The sequence below is a fragment of the Rhinoraja longicauda genome, chromosome 3 (assembly GCF_053455715.1).
Source record: "Rhinoraja longicauda isolate Sanriku21f chromosome 3, sRhiLon1.1, whole genome shotgun sequence".
Taxonomy (NCBI): Eukaryota; Metazoa; Chordata; class Chondrichthyes; order Rajiformes; family Arhynchobatidae; genus Rhinoraja; species Rhinoraja longicauda.
This window is the reverse complement of record NC_135955.1, coordinates 19239530-19256000: the sequence shown is the minus strand read 5'-3', so window position 1 is coordinate 19256000 and position 16471 is coordinate 19239530. Positions and strand designations below refer to the sequence as shown.

The 16471-nt window shown below is 42.0% G+C and overlaps 1 protein-coding gene across 2 annotated transcripts in view; it reads right to left on the bottom strand.

Annotated features, from left to right (window-relative positions):
* cntln (centlein, centrosomal protein) overlaps window positions 1–16471 on the bottom strand; it is a 354488-nt gene that overhangs the window by 221920 nt on the left and 116097 nt on the right. The window contains exon 10 of one of the 2 annotated variants that reach the window (XM_078396868.1): window positions 7119–7292. In XM_078396868.1, coding sequence (XP_078252994.1) covers window positions 7119–7292 — 174 coding nt within the window. The remainder of the gene's footprint in view (window positions 1–7118; window positions 7293–16471) is intronic. The other variant, XM_078396869.1, reaches the window with a different exon arrangement.

Here is a 16471-nt window from a genome sequence, read left to right as displayed (position 1 = left end):
TTTTAATTCACCTCTTAAATATCCACTATCTTTCAGTCTTATATCTTCCAATTTGTGACAAGTGGATTGATTAAATTACAAACATTACTGATAGAAGGAACTGTGCTGTTTATTCTGGAAATAATAGATAACCTCTGGACAAAACAGGATACTATTCCTATATGTCCTCATAAATATAAATAAAACAAATGCTGCACATTCACAAAAAAATGTTAGAACATCTACCACACTCAAAAAACATTCAGTGCACCAACTATCAGAAACAAATTGTAAAATTAAAAGAGAGGTCAATGAATGGGAAAAATAACATGGATGGCTTTCTATTTTTTCAGAATTCACCAGATCAAATTAATTAAATCCAAAGTTATTACATCACCTTCTTCCCAGTTCATTTTAATAGCCCTGATTTCACTGATAAACGTTGGCAGTCACAATCTTACTCATCAATAGTTACTGCTGTGTTTTTCTGTCCAATTGAGTCCAAAGGCAGAACGTCATGTGGCTGACATTTTGCTGGGGAAAGTGGGTCTTGGACCTATTGATTTCAATGGAGTTGCAGGACTCAGGACTTGGGGGAAGATAGTAAAGGAGAAGGCAATTTTTCTTTTTAAGTTCCTCATAAATTAAATAACAAATTCACATTAAACTTCTTTGTCTTACAAATGTGGAACTCACCACTGCATGGAGTGGTTGGGTAAATAGTACTTGATGCATTTCATACCATCATAGAGTCAGACAGCACAGAGGCAGGCCCTTTGAAATACCCCCATCAAAGCTATCCCCATCTGCCCACATTTGGCCCATATCCCACTAAACCCTTCCTTCAAATTATCGTTCACTCCTTCCCAAAAGGAACAAGAGAACGACATGTTGATTGAATACCACAGAAAAGGTGAAGGCTCTTGTGCAGTATGAATCCTCACAAAGATACTGGTTTAGGCCAAATGGCTTGTTTCTATGCATTTCTCACATGATTTCTATTCAAAAATAATTTTAGCACAGGATTTTGCTTTCTTTAGTCTTCCTTGTTCTGAGGTTTGTGTGTGCTTCACACCATCAATGATTTAGAGGGTGCTTCTTTAAATAATACCACAAAGTTGGCCATTTGGACAATATACAAAGTAACTTTTCAAAATATGGCATGGGCTCAAAAAAATCGCTGCCTGAGAATGATGAAAATAAGTTCTTTGGAGATATACACCAATCAGCCAAAACATTTTGACCACCTGCCTAATATGCTGTTGGTCCTCCGTGTGCAGCCCCATACGCAGCAGACAATAGACAATGGGTGCAGGAGTAGGCCATTCGGCCAGCACCACCATTCAATTTGATCATGGCTGATCATTCTCAATCAGTACCCCATTCCTGCCTTCTCCCCATACCCCCTGACTCCGCTATCCTTAAGAGCTTTATCTAGCTCTCTCTTGAATGTATTCAGAGAATTGGCCTCCACTGCCTTCTGAGGCAGTGAATTCCACAGATTTACAACTCTCTGACTGAAAAAGTTTTTCCTCATCTCCGTTCTAAATGGCCTACCCCTTATTCTTAAACTGTGGCCCCTGGTTCTGGACTCCCCCAACATTGGGAACATGTTTCCTGCCTCTAACGTGTCCAACTCCTTAATAATCTTATATGTTTTGATAAGATCCCCTCTCATCCTTCTAAATTCCAGTGTATACAAGCCTAGCCGCTCCAGTCTTTCAACATATGACAGTCCCGCCATTAGGGTGCGATGCACTGTGTATTGTGACACATTCCTCCCGTGACCACCATTAAAATTTTCTGTGACGTGCCACAGTAGACCTCCTGTCATTTCGGACCAGACGGGATAGCCTTCGTTGCCCTCGTGCATCGATGAGCCTTGGGCGCCCAACACCCTGTCGCCGGTTTGTGATTTGTTCCTCCTCGGACCACTGTCGGTAGGTACTCATCACTGCTGACTGGGAGCACCCCACAAGCCTTGCCGTTTCAGAGATGCTCTGACCCAGTCGTCTGGCCATAACAATTTGGCCCTTGTCAAAGTCGCTCAGGTCTTTACTCCTGCCCATTTCTCCTGCATCCAACACATCAACTTCAAGAACTGACTGTTCACTTGCTGCCAAATATATCCCACCCCTTGACAGGTGCCATCGCAACAAGATAATCAATGTTATTCACTTCACCTGTCAGTGGTCATAATGCTGTGGCTGATCAATGTATATTTTGAACAATGTTTGATTATTGGTTTTGGAAATAAGCACAGTAGAATCCTAAACTTTAACAAAAGCAGCAAAAGAATTTTTAACATAACCAAAAGGTCATCACCCAAACATTACAAAATGTAATTTATGATCATCTTTGGACTCAATATGAGTATGTAAGCTGACAACTCTTGGCAAACTGTTGCTGTCTTTTTTTAAATGCATCCTTGCCAAGTTACACTTATTGATGGGGGTGTGTGAATGGTGTCCTTTTGTTCCATTCGTTTAAAAAAAGACCAATTTTCGTGCTTGATGCATTTGCACAGCTGTACTGCCAGCTGGTATAAGCCAAATCTTTTCCAAATTGGTCTGAAATGCGAAACTGCAGAAGAAATGCATTGTCAATTACATTTCTCATTTGTTGGTTGGTTAGATGTATTGTTGATTGCAAAGCTTCATTTTCCATTTGCAAGAAAAGATTGAACAATAATATTTTATCATAAGTATTATGGTGCCACAAAACAAATGGTTTTGGTTAACATATTTAAATTTCTATTATCAGTTATAATTAAAATGTAGTATAGCAGCACCTGCATTTCTCAAGATTGTTTTGGCAATAAATGGCTCCTCTGTCCTGATTAGATGCCTTGGCATGAAACCTCTTCATTTAATCTGCACAGGGCCCATTTATTGCCTTGTACGCTTCTGATAAATGGAGGTTATTACTTAAGTGACGATAGTTTGGATTCAAATGCAGTTTCCTTTGGTGTGCATTATAGTCTGTTGGGAACCATTCACAATGTTGTTACATCCACACATACGGAAGCCCAAGGTGAAAAGTTCATCAATTTTACTTCATCGAGGGTACTTAATTTCATGACGTTGATGCGGAAAATGCCCAAATCCCAATTAATTTACTGCCATCTGACAGTAATATATGCTTTGTTATCGAGAATACACACGTGTAATAATTTCAGCAAATTCCTGGAGATTAGTCTGGGTTAACCTGTTCAGCCAATAGATTTTGGTCTCCCTGGATAATTCCTCTCCCTCCAACTCAGTGCAGGTCCTGCCACTCCCTACTTTGTTCCATGCTCTGTATCAATTTTATTTTACAGAAAGAACAACCCTGCTCTCAGTCCTTTGCTAATCCCCATCTCGTCCACAGTTTTGAGAAATATACGGGAGGGGAAGTAAATTATAAGGACACGCAAAGTCTGATAAGTTTTCAAACAGATTTTATGTTTGGACAAATCTCTAACAGATGTTGCATAATCTGAAGAAATTAGTTTATTTACATTGGTAGGTTGAATAAAGAAGCAAAGACTTACTCGAATGGCTTGATAATATTGAATGCTCCTGCTCAGGGAAATCTTGGCAACTTCATACAAGAGACACAAAGTTTGCATTAAGATGCAACAAGTACTTAGGAAGGACTTTATTGCAAGGTGAAGGGAGCACAATGTAAGTTAGGCTACAACTATAAGGAACACAGCTGAAATAACAGACTTATTTTCCTTATTTGAGGATATATCTGCTTTGAAGCCAATGCAAAAAAGGTTTACTAAATTGATTCTACTTATGAAGGCTCCCTGTTCGGCATTTCATAACTTCTGCATTCTTTTGTCCACATTCACACCCCATTGCTTCAATTCACTCACAGATTAATAAACCATTTTCCCCCCATGTTCACCCAGTTCTAGCCTTTCATAGACATTCATCCTCCCTCACCTTCCCTCCAGTTTTACATTTCTTTTCTCTTCTTCCCAGTTCTAATGAGGGGTCTCCAATCTGAAATGTTAGCTGTTTCTCTTCTCACAGATGAATGTTTCCAGCATTTTATTTCTATTTTTGATTGCCAGCACTGCAATTTATTTGTTTTTCTTTTCACTTAAGTTAGTAAGAAGCAAGCTCATGAAGAAAGATTCCACAGATTGGACCAATGCTCTTGAGTTTGAATGAATGAGATGTGAATCTTGCTGAAACAAGAAATGTCCTAAGGATACTTGACAAGGTGGCACAGTGGTGCAGCGGTAGAGTTGCTGCCTTACAGCGAATGCAGCGCCGGAGACTCAGGTTCGATCCTGACTACGGACGCCGTCTGTACGGAGTTTGTACGTTCTCCCCGTGACCTGCGTGGGTTTTCTCTGAGATCTTCGGTTTCCTCCCACACTCCAAAGACGTACAGGTTTGTAGGTTAATTGGCTGGGCAAATGTAAAAATTGTCCCTAGTGTGTGTAGGATAGTGTTAATGTGCAGGGATCGCTGGGCGGCGCAGACCCAGTGGGCCGAAGGGCCTGTTTCCGCGCTGTATCTCTAATCCTAAATCTAAAAAATTACTGTAAAAACATTCCTCTGATGGGGCATGGGTCTTAAATTCCTTAGAATGTCCTAATAACTGAGATAAAGTGAAATAGCCTCTCAAACAGTAGTAATTATTTTAAATGTTTTCACCCCAGAGTGCAGTCATTAAATCATTAAGTATATTAAAAATAGATACAAGTTTGGTCTTTCAGAGAATCAGGTAGTCCAAAGATTAGACAGGAGAGTAAATTTGAAGCTATGATCAAATTAGCAACAATCCTACTTAATGGCTCAGGAGGACATATAGCCTACTTCAGTTCCTATTTATTATAATCATGTCCATAGTCAACATGTGAGGACTGTGACAATTTTTTTGACACTGCTTTTTGTTTTTTTATAATTTTCTGCACTCTTATCCACACTATACCTTTGTTTTTCACAAGGAGGAAGGATCTGCAGATACTGGTTTAAACTGAAGATAGACACAAAAAGATAGAGTAGCTCAGCATCTCTGGAAAAAAATAATGTGACATTTCAGGTGAAGAAGGGTTTCAACCCGAAACATCGCCTATTCCTTTTCTCCAGAGATGCTGCTTGACCCACTGAGTTACTCTAGCATTTTGTGTCCTTCTACAATAATGACTATTTTATTTACCTTGTTGATATCATTGACCAGTTTTAATATGTACAGGAGGATCTTTAACGCACAGAGGCATTTTGAGGTTGAGCCCAGAGCTCCCTGAAAATGAAAAATCAGTAGATAGTGGTAAAGAAGGCATGGGGTATGCTTCCCTTCATCGGTCTCGACATTGAGTAGAAGAATTAGCAAGTCATGTTGCAGCTTTGTAGATTTTGAATAGATTGAATTTAGTATTGTGTGCAATCCCAGCTGCTTCATTACAAGAAGGATGTGGAGGCTTTGGAGAGGATGCAGAAGAGGTTTTCCAGAATACTGCCTGGGTTAGAGGGTATAAAATATAATAATAATAATAATAATACATTTTATTTATATAGCGCTTTTCATATACTCAAAGACGCTTTACAGAGATTTTGAGAACATAGGGAAATGAATAAATAGATAAATAAGTAAATAAATAAATGAACAGAGAAAGGAGACAGAAGGTGAGGTGACCTTCAGTGGTTGAAGGCAGTACTGAACAGGTGAGACTTCAGCGATGTTTTGAATGTGGTGAGTGTGGGGGAGTCTCTAACGGTTTGGGGTAGTGAGTTCCATAGGGTGGGAGCAGCGATGGAGAAAGCCCTGTCCCCCCCAGGATCTGAGTTTAGTCCGGATGTGGGGGGATAGGAGATTGGCAGCGGCAGAGCGGAGGGTGCAGGTGGGAGTGTGCCTGTGGAGGAGGTCGGTCAGGTAGGATGGGGCCAGGTTATGGAGGGTGGACAAACTTGGATTGTTTTCTCTCGAAAGCCTGTTTCCTTGCGGCAGCTTTCAATCAATCTTTCGATCAATTTCAGTTCTAGTCCAAGGCTAACATACATTTATTGACACTGTAGTTACATTCAGTCAGCTGCATTGGACATGCCACTACATTTACATCCCTGACACAAGACTCCCATAACAGGCATTCCATTCCAAATTCTGTCTTGGGAAGAAATTACCAGGCAGACAGTGGAAAAGATTCAAGGATGTAATATTTTCAAACTGCAACATGTCCACTGACTTCAAATAATCTCTTTGCCTGTGACATCTCAAACTGAAGAAGGAGCCAAGGTGTGGGAACGTCAAGTCTATCCATCTGGAACACTCAGACAACTTGCCGAAGCTGCAGAAGGAGCAGAACACTGACCACCTTCCAAACTACCTCCTCCCCACTCCCAGCCTTTGTCAGACATCACCAACCTCCTGGAGACATCTGTGGTTCCCACATTCGCCTTATCAACCACCTCAGAACCAATAAGACTGAAACAAAATAAGTCATTTTCAATCCCCAAGAATGGCTTAAGAAGAGTAGAAACAGTTCAGTTGTTTTCCTCCCAATGCAAATAAAATTGATGAAAATCAAAAATCAAATAATTGGCACTAATAAAATTAGATATTTAAGACGCAGATTCAGATACAGCTAACCTTCCTCATATATTCTTAACCTCCAGTGTATTTTCAAACTATTTGTTTTAAATACAGTATTGCTAATATTATGTTCACTACAGAAACAGTTCAAACAAACCTTTAGTGTTAATGAAATAACCATTGAGATGTATTAAATAAATCTGTTGAGTATAATCAGTGATGATTCCCAGATACCAAAATTGTCCCCAATGGATAATACAGAGATTAATGTCAAATTATCATTTGTCTTGGTTGTTCTACATACATTTCATGCATAATGTTGCAGTATACACCCTACCCCTTCTTCTGCAGCTCATATAAAAAATAACTGAATCTATCATTCTAATCATTCCAAAAGTGACAATGTGCAGATGGCTGACAGAGTTTTGTAAATAGCATTGACAAACCAAACCAGCAGAATGCAAGGCAATGAAACGATCTGCACTGATAAAATATACACACAAGGAATCTGCAAACAATAACTTCACAATGAAAAGATCCAAGTTAGCCTTTAGAATTTAAAGCTACCATGATTGCAGGTCACCTCGGAAAAAAATAATAAAACATACCCAATGTCTTCCTTGTTTTCTAGGAGCAAAGTTTAGTTCCAGTAGTCCGTTATCAAAATGGTCCATTAATTTTCCACTTGCTACTTTAAGTTTGTCCTTCAATGACTTAATCTCTGCCCTCTGTGTAGTAACTTGATGATGCAAATCACCGGTTGAATTATGGTGTGTTTGCTGCTGACAAAAATGAAAAGATTTGATGAAAAGATCACAAATTATTTGGCTATATCTGTACACAATAACATTGTGAGGTATTATACAATTTACTGCAATATCTGGCTTTACAAAGACAAAAAACTGGGTTATTTTAAAATACAAAATTAACTTGATTAAGAGATTAGTTTTTGATATAAAACAAACCACCATGTGATTTGGAACGTTTTAAAACTTGGCTCCTTTGAAGTCTCATAGACTTCCAAAATCCATGAACAAACACTATCACAAAAATTCTCAATGATTTTGAAGTCTTCAAATTCCCTACTTACCAGCTCTATGGGGGTACCTTCATAAGAATGGCAGTAGTTCAAGATAACAGCTCAAAGCCACCTTCGCAAGGAGGGTCAGTAAACATTGCACTAGCTAGCGGCATCCGGATTCCAAAATATTAAATAAATCAAAACAGGATATATACCCAAAATTACTGAGAACAATTTGAACAATTCTGTGATTCATGTTTGCTTTGGTTTAGCAAAGCAGGGTCCTGAAAGCATACCCACTTGTTGATCCCATGCAAAACTTCTTAAAAGGTGCCGAACAGGATTTTTTTTCCACTTTTGCACACAGTTTTAGAGGTATATATAAAACATAAAGGTGATCTTTAAGATTATTGGTTTACCATTCAGCCATCCATTTAGATAAAGTCTGCTCTGGACCATCTACCCGTTTTGGTTCTATTAATCGTAAAACCTTTGCCTAATATTAATCTATTAATTAATTTCAGCATGGATTAAGATTCTTAATTCTAGTTTGTTTCTTTTAAGTTTCATTTAATAAGGACTGAAGTCTTCCCCCCCCCCCCCCCCAAAAAAAAACCCCATTCTTTTTGTATTTTTATGCCACACATTTTTGTATTTTTATGCTTTATAGTGACCAAAACACAATAATCATACTTATTATTATAAACACAATAACTTTATAGTGACCAAAACACAATGATTATTGTGTTTTGGTCACTATATAGCATAAAAATACAAACATGTGTGGCATAAAAATACAAAAAGAATGGATATTTTGCCCTTTCATACCAACTGCTTGAAAGATCACCTTTATTTCCCGATTAATACTTTCCATGTATTGTAGAATTAATCATTTCAAGACATCTGCAACACCTAGGCCATTCAGCAAAATTCAATATGTAAATGTACACATTTTACAGAAATAAAGTCACAGAATTTTTTCCAATATTTACTCTTTTCTCAATTCAAAAGGATCCTATCATGTCATCAGTGGACCAACTAGATCTCCGAGGAAAATGCCAGCATGACAAGCTATGAAGAATACAGAAGTGTCACTTTGGAAAATAAATTATCACCTCACATAAAGTTCTGATTCATTTTCACACCTCAATTCTATTCTAATTTTGAGTGGTTCACTTACATATTAGAAGCTGACCTTACTTCAATTCAAAGGCCATGAGTGGTCCCTTATGAAATTATCACAATGAGAGTAAGATATTTTAAAGTACAGCAGATTATTGCTCTTTAATTTCAAAAAAGGCTGTGCTCATATTGCAGGACACGGTGTGTTCACTACAAAGCAGGTAATACAAAAGACATGACAGTGGCGTAGCTGGTGCAGCTACTGCCTCCCAGTTCCAGCTATCCAAGTTCAATCCTAACTTCAATTGCTGTCTGCATGAAGTTGGCACATTCTCCCGAAGGGCATTCGACCACATCCCAAAAACTTGCAAGTTGGTTAGATAATTGACTACGGTACATTGCTTCCAGTGTGTAGGTGAGTGGTAGACTATGATGGCGATTTGATGAGTTTCTGGGGATGATTATATGGAATTAGTGTAAAATAGGTACTTGTCGTTAGCACAGAGTCAGTGTCCAAAGGGTCTGCTTCCATGCCCTATGACTACAGAAACCCATCTGGTTGTATATGAAACATGCAGAGAAAAATTTGGACAAACTAACTTGTGAAGGAGCAAATAAAAAACTGCAGTGGCTGGAGCAGCATCTGTAGGTAGAAAATGATTTTTTTGATGTTTCAGGTTGACTCTACATCCGGGTTGAGTGTAGAGAGGGAAGATTGCCAGTATAAAGAGAAAAGGAGGCCAGGTGAGATCATTTCTCTCCTACAGATGCTGCTTGACCCATTGAGTGCCTCCAGAATTTGTTTTTTTATCCTTTATCTTCCCAGATCTGCAGTTTCTTGTGTCACTAACGTGAAGGAAAAGGGATTAAATTTTGTATGGTTATACCTCCTTATTCTCTCATCCCACAGGAAAAAAATGCTTTCAGCAATCTGATTTTAAATGTCTTCCTCAAAATTCAAAAATATTTTTTTTATCAAAAGGAAGAGTTTATTCTGTTTCAAACATTCCATGGTGATAATTTGTTTAATGTCAAAGGAAATTAACCAAAAACTAAAGTCGTATGCTGCCTTGAAATTGTAATGGATCTAATTCAAGATATAACACTGTACAAGTTCTTCCATCTCAGAGAAATAAACCCGGCAATTTAGCACCTCTGTCGTATAAAAAAATGCTAATGCACACTCTTCAATGTGCTAACTATGCATTCCATAACAGTCTATAATTATTAAGAACTGACAAGCAAGGCTCAGCCACCTGTGCTTATCTGAAGCCAGGTAATGAAAAAACAACAAAGCTTTCATCGCTCCTCAATTGCTGATTGTATTATCAAAACTGTAGCAGAGGTTGGCATCTGGGTGTGACCTTGTTAACTGCTAGGGTAATTAAGTTTGTCCAATAGGGAAACAGGATGATAAATTATTAGTAAGAAGATTTTGTTCACATTTTATTAAATTGGCCTGTCAAAGGGTCGGCTATATTATCAAGGGTCTCATTTATTGGAGGCCAGCCATATTGCCACATCTGTTACAATTATTTATAATTTCAGCAGTTGAAACCAACTGAGTTAGGCATCCACCATGTAAAGTAATTTACAAATTATCTGATGAGGGAGTGTTTTAGCTTTTCCTCATTTCTATCCTGCAGAAAGTGGTGCTGTAATTACAGAACACGATTTGGCTCTTTTGGGAACTTATCTTGCACTGGTAGTTGTAGTAAGATGCAGGAAGAACATATGGAGGAGCTGGTGCTTCTACTCCCTGAAGCTCGTGACCCGTCTGCCACGGAGCCCTTGAGCTGAATTTGAATGAGTGTGCACCATGGTTAATGTTCTACACATGCACCGTTTATGCCACAGAACAAATCTGATCACTGTTAATTATGAAGCAACTATAATCAGGGCTTCACATCTGTGTAATGTGAAGCTCAGTAGGCTATATTCCAATAATGTATGACTACCTTTGGGTCATAAATTGCAAGCCACATTGTCCAGATAGTAGTTACTGAATTTAAAGTAACTCCTTTGATAGAAGCCTATCACAAGGACATCTTTTTCCCTGACTTTATTACACAGTTTTTTTTTATCAGCGATTGACCAGAACATTTAAAGCATATGGCATGCATTCATTAAATAACTGTAGCACAGAGTGTTTGAGTCTAATGAAACCACTTGAGCCATAAAAAGCAGATTTAGTTAATTCTGAATTTATTCATCTATTTGAAATGCTGGACTGCAACATATTGTCTTGGGTTCTGCTAGTGAACAGCATAGTAGAACACACAATCAGTTTCTCCTTAGCAAGATATTTTCTCACAACCTGCTACAGTTTATGATACTGGAAGAGTTCAAAGAAAAATCTTGTGCCAATCTAATAACAGTAACTGAGAATGTAGAAACAAAACAGTCTATCAGTAAAATTCTCCTTGGGAAAACAATAAAACGTGCAAATATTGAAAATTTTGGTCAGCTGGGAATATGATTGCAGGAACGGAGAGAATCACTTTAGCACCTGTGTCCAGTTGAAATGGCAAATGTTTGAGGTCCACATTAACAGCAGTTACAGAGAAGACTGTTTGTGCATGTGGGCTAGTCATAATTGTTGATGACTTTGCAACACTTCCTGCTCCAGAAATTGTCAGTTTCTCCTCCCCTTTGCTTCAGTTTACCCAAAGACATACACTATTATTTGCCTACTTCTGACAACTATGCCCATTTTTTTTTAACAAAATCTATATTTTTGTGGTATGTCAAAGATCAAACATGTAACACCTCCATGGGCTCTTTCATTGACTGGGGAATAATTTAGAGCCTTGGTAATCAGCATGTCACATTCATTCATGAGATATTCAAGTTTGGTCAGTGTGTAATTTAAACCCTGACCATTACTGTGGGAGGTTATTCCAGGCGTGTGAGAGTCATCAATATCCAAGGTGATTTTTATCAATTTTTTTATCAAATCAGCAAAAAGCACACATATAGGTATTTAGTAAAATTAGAGTCATATAAAATGGAACCAGGTCCTCAGCCCAACTCAACCATGCCGACCAAGATGCCCCCATCTAAGCTAGTCCCATTTGCCCACAAATGACCCATATCTATCTCAATCTTTCCTATCCCAGTACCTGTACCTGTCCAAATGTCTTTTAAATATTGTTTATTATACCTGACTCAACCACTTCCTCCAGCTGATCGATCCTTTTATCAACCATTCTCTGCATGAAAAGGTTGCCCGTCAGGTTCGATTAAATTCGATCACTTCACCTCCAATTTCCATCCTGCCCTTAAATATACCTGGACTATCTCCGACATCTCTCTCCCGTTTCTGGACCTCACCATCTCCATCACAGGAGACAGACTAGTGACGGACATTTACTATAAACCCACTGACTCGCACAGCTATCTGGACTACACTTCTTCCCACCCGGTCCCCTGCAAAAAGTCTATCCCCTACTCCCAATTCCTCCGTCTACGCCGCATCTGCGCCCGGGATGAGGTGTTTCACACTAGGGCTTCCGAGATGTCCTCGTTCTTCAGGAAACGGGGCTTCCCCTCCTCCATTATAGATGAGGCTCTCACTAGGGTCTCTTCTACATCCCGCAGCTCCGCTCTTGCTCCCCCTCCCCCCACTCGCAACAAGGACAGAATTCCCCTCGTTCTCACCTTCCACCCCACCAGCCAGCGGATCCAACATATCATCCACCAACATTTTCGTCACCTACAACGGGACCCCACCACTGGCCATATCTTCCCATCCCCTCCCCTCTCTGCGTTCCGCAGAGACCGTTCCCTCCGTAACTCACTGGTCCACTCGTCCCTTCCTACCCAAACCACCCCTACCCCGGGCACTTTCCCCTGCAACCGCACGAGATGCAACACCTGTCCCTTTACCTCCCCCTTCAACTCCATCCAAGGACCCAAACAGTCTTTCCAGGTGAGACAAAGGTTCACCTGCACCTCCTCCAACCTCATCTATTGCATCTGCTGCTCTAGATGTCAACTTATTTACATCGGCGAAACCAAGCGCAGGCTCGGCGATCGCTTCGCTGAACACCTGCGCTCGGTCCACATTAACCAAACTGATCTCCTGGTGGCCGAGCACTTCAACTCCCCCTCCCATTCCCAGTCTGACCTTTCTGTCATGGGCCTCCTCCAGTGCCATAGTGAGGCTCACCGGAAATTGGAGGAACAGCACCTCATATTTCGCCTGGGCAGTTTGCAGCCCAGTGGTATGAACATCGACTTCTCCAACTTTAGATAGTTCCTCTGTCCCTCCCTTCCCCTCCTCCTTCCCAGATCTCCCTCTATCTTCCTGTCTCCACCTATATCCTCCCTTTGTCCCGCCCCCCTGACATCAGTCTGAAGAAGGGTCTCGACCCGAAACGTCACCCATTCCTTCTCTCCCAAGATGCTGCCTGACCTGCTGAGTTACTCCAGCATTTTGTGAATAAATCGATTAAATCTTTATTCTCTCACCTTAAACCTATGCTCTCTAACTTTTTATTGCCCTATCCTGGGACAAAGACCGTGCATTCCTCCTGTCTATTCCCCTCACGATTTTATACACCTCTATAAGATCACCTCTCAGTCACCTGAACTCCAAGGAATAAGTGCTAGCCTGCCCAACCTCTCCCTGTAGCTGAGGCCTATGAGTCTTGGTCCTTAGTCCATAGGTCCTCTCGGTCATGGATGACCATGGGTGATGCATCCTAGTTGGTTGCTGGCTCCACACCTCGGCTAGAGCAGCGTCGCTTGTGGCTGAAGAGACCAATGCGGGAGTGACAGTCTCTGTCGCAAAGGTCACATTTGTGTGTGGTCTCTGGTCTGTTGAAGTTGCTGTGCTCCTTTCTACGTGCCCGCTTGTCTGCCGCTGTGTTCATCAGTTTGTCTTCTCCCGTCTTGAGATGTTGGTTCAGGGTACCTCTCCACCTTGTACGGTCAGCTGCAAGTCTCTCCCAGGACTCCACATCGATGTCGAGCGCCTTCAAATCTCTCTTGCAGACATCCTTATAATGTAGCTGGGGGCGGCCGATGGTTCTCCCAGATGTCAGCTCTCCATAGAGGATGTCTTTTGGAATACGGCCATCCTCTATGTGGTGGACATGGCCTGCGCTGCCTGAGTAGAGTGTACATACTCGGAAGGCCAGCGCAAGACAGAATCTCGGCGTTGGACACTCTGTCTTGCCAGGATATACCCAGGATACGGCGGATGCTTCTAAGATGGAAGGTGTTGAGTCTTCTCTCCAGTCTGGCATATGTAGTCCATGTCTCACTGCCATACAGCAGCGTGCTGTTGACACAGGCGTTGTAGACTGTTATCTTTGTCTTGGTAACATCCTCATAAAGCTTCCTTTTCAACTAAATAGCATATTTCACATTGAAGGCTGACCACCACTAAACAAAATACTTGGTGCAACCTCACCAGCGTCTTGTGCAACTGTAGCATGACAGACCTCCCAACATTTGATTTCATGAATTCATAATTTTGATGTCCAAAATTCAGAATTTTACATTAAAAAAATCAAAATTTGGCGCATAATTCAACTTTTCAGCAAAAAAAAGTATGCACGCCAAATGTGCACACGCGTTGCACTACATTCATGTGTGAAAAACAACTATTATTTCACGAGTACATTCTGTAATTATAGAAAGGTTATTGAAGAGATACTTTTTGCAACACAAAGAAAAAATTGTTTTGTTTTGTTTTTTCTATTTTGCTTTTGAACAAGGGTCATAAAATGTAGGACTAAGTTATGAAGAAAGAGTTTCACTTAAAATTGCACATACCTAATTTAATTGAAGACATACTTGCTCCAGTGGTCTTCAACAGCAAATTACAACAGTCCATGTTCCCCCTACCCCCCCACCACCCCAACGTCCTCCCCACTACCCTCCCCCTACCCCCACTCCTCCCCCTCACTCCCATTCCCCCCTACTCCCCTCTCCCTCCCCTCTTTCCTTCCACCTCAACTCCCCCCTCCCCTCCCCTCTCACCCCCCTTCTCTTCCCCCACTCCCCTCCTCCACTCCCCCCCCCCATTAACCCACCCCATCCTCTCTCAACATCAACGGGCTTCACGCTACGCGGCGAGGCCAGGCCAGGCAGGCGCCAAGGCAAGGCCAGGCGAGTGGCGAGGCGAGCAGCTAGGCGGGGCGAGGGGTGGGGCGAGGTTAGGGCGAGCGGCAAGGCATGTGACACATGCAGAAAAATGTGGTGAAATCGGAATGGCGGAAATGAAATAAGAAAGCGTAAACTTTCCGCCAAATTCGGAAGAGTTGGGAGATCTGGTATAACATCTCAACTTCTATACTCAATTCCCTGACATGAAGGACAATGTACCAAAAGCCCTTTTCACCACCCTGTCTTCTCGTGATGCCACTTTCAGGGACCTATACATGTACTCCAAGATCCTTCTGCTCTACAACACTCCCCAGGCCACTACCATTCACTGTGAAGGTTCTAACCTGGCTTGACTTCCCAAAATGCAACGTCTCAACTCCATTTGCCATTCCTCAGTCCACTTGTCCAGCTGATCAAGGTCCAACTGTGACTCTTGATAACCATCTTGACTATCAACAATAGTTCTTTAGTGTCATCTGGAAACTTACTAAACGTGCCTTGCAAATTTCAACCAAATTTAGATAACAAACAGCAATAGGCCCAGCATCTTTACCCCACGCACACTACAGGTCAGATGCCTCCAGTCCGAAAAACAATCTGCCATCATCACCTTTTGCTTCACACCATGAAGCCCAGCTAACCCACCACCCCCCCACCATACATCACCTCCACCTGCCCCCCTGCCTCCATCCAACCCCAACCCCCACCATTGCCGGGTGTTCACCATCTCCCCTGACCTCCCCCTTTCAGACACCGAACGGTCGGTCCTCAGCAGAGGCCTTACCTTTGTTCCCCTCCGCCCCCACATCAACGAGTTCCGCGTCCGCCATGACGTGGAGCTCTTCTTCCGCCGCCTCCGCCTCCGAGCCTTTTACCATGGCAAGGAGTCCCGACCCTCCACTGATGACCCCTTCTCCCGTCTCCAACGGACCCCCTCCACTTTTACCCCCCAGTATGGCCTACTACCCTCACTAGAACTTTTTATCTCAAACTGCCGGCGTGACATCACCCTGATGCAACACCTGTCCCTTTACCTCCCCCCTCAACTCCATCAAAGGACCCAAACAGTCTTTCCAGGTGAGACAGAGGTTCACCTGCACCTCCTCCAACCTCATCTATTGCATCCGCTGCTCTAGATGTCAACTTATTTATATCGGCGAAACCAAGCGCAGGCTCGGTGATCGCTTTGCTGAACACCTGCGCTCGGTCCGCATTAACGCAACTGATCTCCCGGTGGCCCAGCACTTTAACTCCCCCTCCCATTCCCAGTCTGACCTTTCTGTCATGGGCCTCCTCCAGTGCCATAGTGAGGCCCGCCGGAAATTGGAGGAGCAGCACCTCATATTTCGCCTGGGCAGTTTGCGGCCCGGTGGTATGAACGTCGACTTCTCCAACTTCAGATAGCTCCTCTGTCCCTCCCTTCCCCTCCTCCTTCCCAGATCTCCCTCTGTCTTCCTGTCTCCACCTATGTCCTTCCTTTGTCCCACCCCCGACATCAGTCTGAAGAAGGGTCTCGACCCAAAGCGTCACCCATTCCTTCTCTCCCGAGATGCTGCCTGACCTGCTGAGTTACTCCAGCATTTTGTGAATTTACCTTCCAGAGCAGCTTATCATGCAAAACCTTTATCAAGGGCTTCGCTGAACACTATATAGGCTACATCTACGACCTTACCCTCATCAACCTTCTTAGTTATTTCCTCA